The 11,687-nt window shown below is 41.2% G+C and overlaps 1 protein-coding gene across 1 annotated transcript; it reads left to right on the forward strand.

Annotated features, from left to right (window-relative positions):
- Positions 1-593: 593 nt before the first annotated feature.
- LOC147905020 (lachrymatory-factor synthase-like) lies at positions 594-1,803 on the forward strand. The gene is made up of 2 exons (XM_087396488.1): positions 594-868; positions 1,122-1,803. The coding sequence occupies exon 2, from the start codon at positions 1,131-1,133 to the stop codon at positions 1,677-1,679; it is 549 nt and encodes a 182-aa protein (XP_087252614.1). The 5' UTR covers positions 594-868; positions 1,122-1,130; the 3' UTR covers positions 1,680-1,803.
- The last annotated feature ends 9,884 nt before the right edge of the window (positions 1,804-11,687 follow it).

Genomic DNA, 11,687 nt, shown 5'->3' on the forward strand with positions numbered 1-11,687 from the left:
TTTCTGCGAGAAGAGATCGTAATTCGTGCGCAGTTCCCGAATTTAGTCGAGCTCCTCGAAGGACGACGACGATGGAAGATTGGAACCCGTACAAAGTGGAAGCAGATCTACTGGTCTAATTTACTACTTGCTAGCTTGCACAGCGTTTGCATCGCTGGAAGCCTGGATCATAGCGCGCTTTGCGATCCTGCACGCAAATCTATTCATCATGTTGATGTAAACGTTCATGACTTTATCTTTGAATTTCTCGTGGTGTGTGTTTTTCAGAGTCACTCACAAGTGTTGCTCTGGATGGCCGATTGGACTGTACCTTTTGTCATTCCCATAATTGAATTGATGGGACATTGGGAATCACACGGAGAGTTGCAAATTACCATGCCCTGCCTTCTTTCGAATAACAAACCATGATTCTTATTTGTGGGGCTACGATTGAGACGGGATTGATTCAACTTTGCACAATATGGAACGTACCGGAGTGCTGCTCCAAAAACGACATTATCACACGTGCTTCAGAAATTGGGTAGTGGGGCGCAACTTGCAAGGATTCATCTATCAACGGAGACTGTGTTTGACGCAAACTCTTTTGCTTCGCTCTCTAGAATCCTTGAATTCATTCTACTGCATCTGCTTTCTCCCTGTTCGATTCCTCAAACAAGGTCATGTAATTACAACTCTGTTGTACTTAGAACTCTACAGACCATATAATTCCTTCTTTTTTCCTCCCCCGCGTGTATAAATTGCAAGCCAGCTGCATGCATTACACACTCCTCTGATCCAGCTTCCAATTCGCTCCCTACATCATCTGTCCTACACCACCTTCTGCTGCAGGACGTTATTCGACAAATTGTTCTTAAATTTTATCAATTTGGTATGTTATGTCTTACTTCTCTAGCACCCATATATGGCAATTTCGGTTGCAGACAATTTTGTTTCTGTAATGTCGATCTGATGTTTCTGACTGTCACCTCCAATGTAAAGAGGAAGATTCATGCGTCCACATTTTTGTACTTCATACAAGATTTAGATTTAGCATGTAATGCACGTTATGTTTCTTAGCATTTCAGCATCCGATCCATAGTTGAGTCTCTGAGCTGACTGGATGGACATCGATCGATCTGCAGTGTTTACACATGGATGAGAAAAGTGACAACGAAGGTCTGCACAAATCTGCTGCTGCTCTACATGCCGACTTTGGTTCCCTACCACCCATCTCGAACTCCAAATGGCATGGATCAGTGCAGGTCCCAGTAAAGGCGCCCGTTGATGCAATCTGGGATATAACAGGGGACTTTTGCGGCCTAAAGAAGTGGATCCTCACAATTGACGTATGCGAGCGAGTAGAAGGAGAGGAGCAAGTCCCAGGCTGTGTCCGGTACTGCTGCGGGAGGAGCGTAATTCAGAAGTCCAGCACCGAGAAATTATGGGTGAAGGAGAGGTTAATTGAGTTGAATTCAGAGAACCATTCGTATACGTACACGGTGATTGAAGGAAATCGATGCTTTGAGGAGTATGTAGCTACGTTTCACGTGTACGAGGAAGCCAAAGGCGATGCAGTAGTGGAATGGAGGTTTGAATTGAAGCCGCTCGACGGATTTACGGAGCAGGAGTTCGTGAGTGCAATGACGAATGGCATGGCTGTGATGATTAAGGCGCTGGAAAAGCGCCTCACCGAGAAGTAGCAAGCAAATGATCTATGGGAATGCACAATCAAAGCAAATTGGCATTCCAGTTTGCGATGCATCTCACCCTACCTGGTGTACAAAAACAAACAACGTAACAGATCCACTTTGTAGTGTTCATTGTCCACTTAGATTGTCGTCTCTCAGCTACACACAGTTTTTGATGCATTTCATCTCACTACCCCGTATACAACAATTTGCAACAAACCTATATTCAAATTAGGACGGCAAACTTCACCCTCCACTCTCGATTTCATGCTGATTGTTATTTAACTTTGACTCTGCGAACTAGATCAACTACGAATGGCATGGCTGTGATGATTAAGGCACTGGAAAAGCGCCTCACCGAGAAGTAGCAAGCAAATGATCTATAGGAATGCACAATCAAAGCAAATTGGCATTCCAGTTTGCAATGCATCTCACACTACCTGGTGTACAAAAACAAACAACGTAACAGATCCACTTTGTAGTGTTCATTGTCCACTTAGATTGTTGTCTCTCAGCTCACAGTTTTTGATGCATTTCATCTCACTACCCCGTATACAACAATTTGCAACAAACCTATATTCAAATTACGACGGCAAACTTCACCCACTCTCGATTTCATGCTGATTGTTATTTAACTTTGACTCTGCGAACTAGATCAACTTTGGCTTGATTCTTGGAGGGTGAGAATGAAGACAGTGCGAATGACATTATGTTGACCATTTTTGACGGAATCCTGTGTTGATGTAAGGTGGGATTTCTTACAGAGTCTTCGTTTTTACTCTCGGTTCATGAACTGGTTTGGAATTTCCACCGCAATATTGACATGTTGGTGTGTATTCATTCCAAAAAGTCAGCACTAGTATATTCGAATTGGCAAAACTTTTACAAAAAGATGAAACACACAACTTCTAATTTCCGGCTGCGTAAACGGTAACATCATTTAATGTCGCAGACGAAGGGAAGTGGATCAGAATCGCCTGTTGCAATGGGCATCCGTGTCATTGAAAGTTCACCTGCAGGCGACGTGCTCCTTGTCTGGAATAAACTAAACAGAATGAACATTTCCTTGGCAAGGCAAGGAAAAGGTTGGACCCTCAAATGGCAAAAGAAGCATCACAGCCGATTTAGCAAACTTTGTAGATTGTAAGCGTGGACTTCTATTCTAACTAATACGTTAGATTTAATTCAGATCGAGGGGTGGGGGCTCATGAGATGCTGATCCGTCAAAAGATTTGTGATTCGAGCGAAGGCACTCTCCTCTTGCTTGCAGAAAAAGAAGGCTACTTCCCCAAAGTTTCTCAAGTTGAATCGTTAAGTTTGCTTCCATATTTCCATTTGAATTTGCTTTTGCTGTGCCAGGGGAAAGCCATCCATTTAATGAATATAGCTCTCCAATTGAGAATTAAACCTTAGCAAGTGGGGAAAAACCATACTACATTCATCCGGTTGGATCAAGTCGCAGGCAGATCATCTAATTATGAAGATGCTTGAGAGACGAATAAGGTGATATTTCTCGGGTGTGGATCCCTCACGTACTCCTCCCTCCTCAAGATCGGCTAGATAGGAATGAATTGATGCATTCGGAGGGTGAATCCCTCGACCTACCTCCCTGCCTCTGCAAGACCTTCCACAAGAGGGCTTGTCCCCCGATCGACTCCCTTTTTGCATGTGCCTCATTTCCCCCAACTGGCCTTTTCGTATAATGCTGCTCCTCTACTTAGAATGCATTCCCACGACTATGTGACTAAATCGCGCATAATCAGTTCACTGGTGATCTTCAGGTGTTTCCTGTGTCTACACCAACCTGTAAAAAGGAGCATTCCAAGTTGCAGGAGAGTGAAAAGATGCTGCTCAAGGACGGAGAATCTGGGACTGCTACGAATATAGGCACACTTTTCCATTTTGGAACCAATGACGGGGAAGACAGATCTTACCCAAGATTATAATATCAAATTAATCGCGTATGAAGTCAAGGCTTGGGATGTGAACCAGCTGCAAGGTGCTCACTTATGATTGTGCAGACTTGGACATGATCCGAGGAATTAGCAAGCACCTGGGTTTGAACCTCGCACTTATGATTGTGCAGATTTGGACATGATCCGAGGAATTAGCAAGCACCTGGGTTTGAACCTCTCACTTATGATTGTGCAGACTTAGGACATGATCCGAGGAATTAGCAAGCGCCTGGGTTGCGCCTGGGTTTGAACCTCTAGACTCTTACTGATTTTATGTATCACATTCAGGATGGTGGCTCTCTGGACCTCTGAATGGGATAGCAGATGGATGCTTCTCTCACCCTCTTATCTTAAGCAGATAGGTAATGTCCCCGTTCATTTCAATCTCTCTTTGAACTTCAAGTTAGTTCTTTCTTTGTGAAACTACAACCTCGATGGAAAATGGAAACAGCACAAGTGAAAGATCGCATCTGTAGACAGGCCGGCCGGGAGGCTTGTATAAAGGCTGTCATTGTTTTCTGCAGGCAGTATGGTCAGGCATGCTCTCCACCCATAGGAAATGGTTGGAGAGCAGTCTGATTATCTGTAAGAATGCTCTATTTGCTGCTATTAAGAATTTCTGATGATGACATCTTTAAAATTTGTCCACGAGACCCTTTTAGGCCAATTGAATTGGAAAACGTTGATCTTGCTAGGTTATAGTCTAGCGTTGGATGTGCTAGGTTATAGTCTTGCGTTGGAGGAATATTGTAAACGGGTGGGGGAGAAATGTTCTATTGGGTGTGGGGGAGACACACGAGTGCTGCATTTTCTCTTTTGACAAGCTTGTCACTCCGCTCTGTCCATCAGGACAAGGATGACACAGCTGGAGGCAGAGAAAGAAGGTGGCTGAAGAAGAGGCTGGAGACAGAGAATAGATTGGTGTGAAGGACATAGAGAGCTCAAAGAGGTCGACATAAGCATGAAAACGATAGCAAGGGGAAGCAAAAATATGGTTGTTGAAGATGATGAAGATGACAATGATGAAGTATACTCAGTTTGCAAGCGAAATTGATCAGTAGAGTTCCTGACCAAATGTAGTCGATTAGAATTTGCAACTTTAGTTCCTATCAAATGAGTGGTTGCATGAGCCTCCCTTGCTTTAGCATGATGAGTTTTCATAAATAAGCCTTCAACGTTAATCATGCCACGTGGCAGAACACAATGCATTTGTTCCACCATAATTAAATAGCTAGCATGTTGCCTTCTGAAAAACTTACCAAGGCATTGTCAACCGAGTTATTTATTTCCGATATCTTTTTTGTCTGGAGAACTCGTTGCTCGGTATGGTTTTAATTTGCTTCCAATGTTCAAATTCTGTGAGTTGCACTGTCTCATTGTCAAACACTTCCACCAATCGATAGGGTCCATTCCAACCCGACTGAAAATTCATTCTGATAGATCTTAACTTAGTATTATAGAGTAACACAAACATAGGATTCTTTAAATTCTTAGGCACAATATGCCGATCATGCCAGGCCTTCCTTTTGCACTATATTATTTGCTATGACCGCCTCAGCTTGGAGGCGTAAGTCATCTAGGTGGGTTAGCTGATGCAATGACCCCTTTATTGCCTCTGGTTCACCTAAATGATGCTCGACAGCATTTCGAAGACTTGGGACAATAAATTCTAAGGGAACAAATGCCTTTAAGCCAAAGGCCATACGAAAGGGTGTAAGATTGGTAGTGACCTTGTAAGAAGTGTGATAAGCCCACAAAGCCGAATGTAATTTGGTGTCCCATTCACCTTTGATAGACTGTATTGTCTTAGCGAGAATGAGTTTCAATGGCTTGTTAGTGGACTCGTCTTCACCATTACCATGAGCATAGCAAGTAGTGGAGATTGTATGCATGATTTTGAATTTCTTTCCGAGTAACTACATCACATCACTGAGGAAATGTGTTCCTTGATCAACTGACAAGTTGCAAAGGGAATCCATACTTGCATATGATAATTTCATGGACAAACTTAGTTGTCCTCTGAGCCGAGTTGTCTTAGAGTGCCTTAGCTTCTACCCACTTAGTAGCATACTCGTAGCATAATCAATAGCAATGATGAGTGAACCTGGTTGGTTTTAGAGGACCAACAAAATCTGAACCCCAATGCTAAAAGTCTTCCCATGACCTGGTTGGTTGCAAAGACATAGATTGATTAGCCAATAATCGTCCAATGTGCTGAGAAACATCACATTGCATACATCTAGTTTGAGCATCTTTAAACAAGGTTTCCCACCACAATCCTGCTGCAACACTTTTTGAGAAGTTAACCCTCCTTGGAAATGTCCTCCTGATGGACTTGAGTGAGCCTCCTATAACACGACAACTCGTTCATGTGGTAAACCCCAATGGTGCAAAATTCCATCTGCACACTGATGATAGAGTTGTCCACCAATCAAAGTGTATTTCCAAGCTAATTGCTTATGTTTATCTCGAGGCATGGCTTCAGGAAATGTGCCTTCAGACAAGTAATCTACCAACTCAGCATATTCATGTTCACAATAATCAATTGAAAACAATTCAACATCTAGAAATTCCATATCAACCCATGTGTTCACTCGGTGCTGCTAACCTGGACAAAGAGTCAGCTCCCACATGACTCTTGCCTGGCTTATGAGAATAAGTTTGAAGTTGAACTCTTGCAATAGAAGAATCCAACAAGCAAGCTGTCCTTGAATAATAGTCTTATTAATAAGATAAAGCAAGGCTTGATGATCCACATAAAATGCAAAGTGGTTACCAAGAAAATGGGTCATTGTTTGCTTGAGTGTAGCCATTTTTGGTGAGGTTTAGGGAATTTTCTATATATAGGTATCTTGCATGACCCATAACTTATGCATTGCTCAATGGAATTCAGCAAACTTTGTTGTCAAGTTGTAGTACACTTTCCAATCCTGATCATTAGATCAAAAAATTATGGAACACATCAGGGGAGAGTTGGGGTCTCAAAAGGGCCTCATAAGGAATGGGTGAAGAAATGGATTAGGCTTAATGCAAGCCCTCTTATGGGGTCCAAGGGAGTCCTAACCCCCCCTACCTAGGTGGGTTAAGCCCAATTGATCCCACCTCTTATACCTAGGAAGAGGCCACCTCTTACACCAAGGAGGGGGCACTTTTCCCAAAGTCAAATTTTTGAATTTTGAATTTGAATTCCCTCTCTCTTCCACTGCCCCCCATCCTCCTCCTTGACTCCCTCCTCCCTCCTCCTCTTTCACACGTCCCATTCCTCCTCCTTCTCCTCCTCCTCCCTCCTCCCTCCCCCCCTCCTCCTCCCTTTGTCCACATGCCTCCTCCTCCCACATACATCCTCCTCCCCTCCCCCTGCTGCTTTTTCCTCCTCCCTCCTCCCACATGCGTCCTCCTCCTCCCCCCTTGCTGCCTTTCCTGCTCCTCCTCCTCCCTCATGCTCATCCATTCTCCTCTTCCCTTATGCTCATGCCTACTCCTCCTTCCTCCTACTCATGTAAGCTCCTCTTGCCTCATGCTCACACCTACCCCTGCCGCTTCTACTCATCCTACTCATGCGTATTTGTCTGCCCTCATCCTCACACCTAGTCCTCCGCTTGCTTCTCCTCCCTCGTAATCATTCATTGTCCTTCTCATCCCTCCTCAAACATTGCTTCTCCTCCCTCATAATCATTCATTGTCCTTCTCATCCCTCCTCAAACATCGCCTACCTTCTATGATGGCCTATCACAGCCTCTGTAAACTCTACAACTATTGAGGGTACCATTTGAGGAGATCTCCCATGTTACCATGTGACCGTACAGTTGCAGGATCAATATGTGATCCATGATTTTTTTTTTCAAGAAAAGAAGCATCTTGAACCTCAAGAGGTGCTCTAAAGAGGAGAGTATGAGCTAAAATATTAATTTCATAGTGTTTCAATGTAATTTCTTACTTTGGATTATCCACAGTGGTGCATTGCTTTTGCTAAGGTTCCCTTAGTTGTTCTTTTAGGAACTTCATGGAGGATGATATGAGAATGGTGGGCATGGAGGATATGGACTCTTCATATCGAAAGACACAAAGTCATGCATGAGCAAGTTGTTTTGGGGGTGATGCAGGACTTGAAGGGAATGGTGATGCAAAGGAGATGCCTGGAGCTCGTGATGCTGCTAATGTAAGTCTTGAAGCTCAAAAGTTGATTGAAGAAGAAGAATTCACATGATGCATTACATCTATTTAAATTGAAATCTCTAAAATGATGTTTCTTCATGTGTGCAGTAGCAAGCAGGAATGGAGAATCTATCCATTTGGAACAAGAAGCCATGGAGAATTCACAGTATTGACCCAAGGCAACCTACGTGATCCATTCCAATGTGTTGTACATGAGGTTATGAGAACTTATGAGTTGAATGTGAGATTCCAAATAGCATAGCGGTCTTTCTAAGGACTTAGTCGAGGATTCAAAGACCCTATTATTGGTGTATTAGAGCTGAAGAAGAAGAGAAACAAGCTATGAAGCCTCTTTGTAATACAATTTGAAATATAGAAACCTATTTCTAATAATATTCTTCTATCTAAAGCTAAAATTTTTCATGTATCTATGGCCAAATGGTGAGTCTAGTTTTGTTATGTCGAATTTAATTATCTATTATTTTTAATATTGCATCCTTTTTTATATCAACTTGCACACAAAAGTTATATCACATTTTGATGTAACTTACAAGTCAATAAAATGTTGTTTGCCAAGTTTGGCCATTCTAATTTCATATGTAGAAGGGATTTGACCATGGCACCACATTGATTAGATGGAGTGCTAAAAAAACCAAAATTTGAGATTTCCCTACATCACCTTGTAAAGGATTGGTGCATTTCGTGATTTTCTACGAAGAAATATAGATTTTGAAGGGGTAGATGAAAATTTGACAACTTTCGCCATTTCAATGTCAATTTTTAGCAAATGTAGGAGGAATTTAATCGCCGTAGTGGAGAAGGCAAAGGTTGTTGTGGGGTGTCCAAAAATGCAAAAACCCACCATGGTGCAAATTTGGCCATTTGGACACCCTCCAAATGGCCAAATTTGCACCGTGGTGGGTTTTTGCATTGGGAGTCCAAATGGCCAAATTTGCACCATGGTGGGTTTTTGCATTTTTGGACACCCCATGACATCCCGACCAAATTTGTCTTCAGTGCCGCAGTCAAATTCCTTTAACATTTGCCAAAAATGGACATTGGAATGGCCCAAATTGTTAAATTCCTTCATCTACCTGATTAAAATCCATGTCTTTATAGATGCATCAACTTCAACATAGATAAACATGGAAAAGAAAATATTTACCAAGTAACTTAGCAAATGATGGTTGGTGAATATGACAACTTATGTGCCTTGTAGCACAGCTTTGGTAAGACCCTTAGGCAATATATTTTCTCTATAATTTCTTGCGCTTTGGAGGAACCTTGTAGATTGGCTATGTCAATGTAATTATTTATTTAATCCAAAAGACTTTGATCTTCCACTACATCACCTTGTAAATTTTCATTTTCTTTGTTTATCTTGCCTTTCGAGCCACCTTTTAGGTTGGCTATGTCAATAAAATATTTGATTTCATATCAGTAAATCACCTTGAAATAACTTGATGCATTACATGAGAAAATGTTTATTTTGAAGAGGAATCTAAAATTTTCATTTTCTATGTTTTCTTGGTCATGGAGGTTGGCTATGTCCATGTATCTTTTATTTTAATTTTTAGGTTGGCTACTATATCACCTTGTAAAGGATTGATGCACTTCATGATTTTCTATGAAGAAATATAGATTTTGAAGGGGTATATGAAGGAGTTTGACAACTTCAACCACTTCAATGTCCATTTTTGGCAAATGTAGGAGGAATTTGATCATAGTGCAGAAGGCAAAGTTGGTCAGGACATCATGGGGTGTCCAAAAACGCCAAAACTTGCCACGGCGCAAATTTGGCCATTTGGACCCCTCCAAATGGCCAAATTCACGCCGTGGCGAGTTAGTTGGTTAGGACATCATGGGGTGTCCAAAAATGCCAAAACTCGCCATGGCACGAATTTGGCCATTTGGACCCATTTTTGCACACCGCGTGATGTCCTGACCAACTTTGCCTTCTGTGCCATGGTCAAGTTCCTCCTTTATTTGTGTGCCAAAAATGGTCATCAAAATTACCAAACTTGGTTGAGAGTATTGTTTTCACTTGGAATATTCATAAATTTTCCTAAATTAATTTTACAATAATATATATACAAGTAATAGAACTTAATTGCATGGAATATGAAGAGAATAGTAAAATAGCTATAACTCCGATTGCAAATATGAAGACCTTCAAAAATCAGTCACAAGTTGAGGGGGTCATAAATTTGTAATTACTTTGGATACAAATGAAGGAAAAGGGACAAGTTTGCATATAAAAGGTTCACCTCTCTACACAACAACATTGGAGGTGGTGTATTCAATCCTCTACAATTCAGAGTGATATTACCTTCTATTGAATTAATAACACATTCAAAATTTCAACCATGACTGAATCAAAATTATTGCTTATGACACGGTATCTTGTAAGGAAGAGAATGTGATAAAATGTACAATTTTGTATTACAATCTCTCCATTCAAATACAAAGACTCTTCATAGCCTGCACCTCCTCTTTGTGCTACCTCTAATACATAGAAAAAAGAGGCTTTTTAAATCCCCAAGTAAGATCCTAATACTAATACCATTAAGGCTCTCCTCTCAAGGTAGCCAAGCACAAAGTTTTTTACACCATTTCCAATGGGATACAATGCAATAGGGGAAGCCATGTGATGTGGACCACAATGATCAAGCTGTCAATACTTTGATGCACTTTTATACTTAAGTAGGCCATTCTAAAAATTGGATGTGGAAGACCACAACATATCCTCCTACTCGACTAATATAGTGCACTAATGAGTGATCTCAAATGCCTGCCTCCTGCATCAATTCAACGACCATTACATTAGCAGACCTAACAAAGCACATTACATTAAAAGACCATAAAATATAAATCAATACATAGGATGCTTACCATCATGGCATTGTCTCCTTTAATGATGCAAGCAAGGCAAATAGGTATAAACTATAAACTTTAGACATGAAAACTTTAGACATATTACCTCAAAACTTTGGACACAAAAGCACACAATAAAACCATCAAAAGAAATTTCATCTATATTTTTAATGTCCTCCAAGTCATGAAGAAAACCTATGCAAATTCCAAAATGCCCAACCTACAATTTATGGACAGCTTGTACTAGTCAAACACATTGTTTGATGTTGCATGAGGGATAAAATGGACATTTTCATGCATTTCTCTATATTCTTGCCTACTATTTCACCATTTCAAGTAAAGTTGAAGGACTATACATTTCTTTCACCATTTCTCTATATTCTTGCCTACTATTCCTGCACATAACTTATAGACAATCCATTGTTAGTAATATCAAAGATTCCACTACTTCCCACTCCTATGTTAAAATAGGATCTTGTAAAGAAGATAGGCAAGGAAGGTACATAGTCTAAGAAATGCATCCTTCCTCTTGGGAAGCTTATGTGGGCCCTTGGCAAAACCTTCCATGACTATCTAGTTAGTCAAGCTATAAGTTCAAGTCATCCAATGCATCTCTCATGTTCTAGAGCTCACAATATTGTCAACTTCTGCCACTTTCTTCCTGACCATGTCTCTAGAACACACTACAGCTCACAATATTGCCGGCTTTGGTCACTTTGGCACTTTGTTCCTAACTATGCCTCTACAACACACTAGAGCTCACAATATTTCTAGCTTATGTCACTTTCTTCCTAACCATGCCTCTAGAACACACTAGAGCTCACAGCATTGCGACCTTGTGTCACTGTGTTCCAGACCATGCCTGTTGGGAAAACAATAGCTATAGGAGAGGAAAGAGCAGTTGTATCCTATATGAGAAGGAAAAGAAAGAGGGAAAAAGTGCCTATAGGAAGGCAAAGAGTTGCTGTACCAGAAGGAAAAGTGCCTATAGGAGGGAAAAGAGAACCTGTACCAAAAGGAAAAGTGCTTGTAGGAG

Source organism: Dipteris shenzhenensis, chromosome 2 (genome assembly GCF_047967505.1).
Source record: "Dipteris shenzhenensis isolate YYH24624 ecotype China chromosome 2, Dip_SZ_1.0, whole genome shotgun sequence".
Taxonomy (NCBI): domain Eukaryota; kingdom Viridiplantae; phylum Streptophyta; class Polypodiopsida; order Gleicheniales; family Dipteridaceae; genus Dipteris; species Dipteris shenzhenensis.

Bases quoted from the DNA above. Each gene is read 5' to 3' on its own strand.
- LOC147905020 (XM_087396488.1), top strand. From the start codon at position 1,131: ATGGATGAGAAAAGTGACAACGAAGGTCTGCACAAATCTGCTGCTGCT.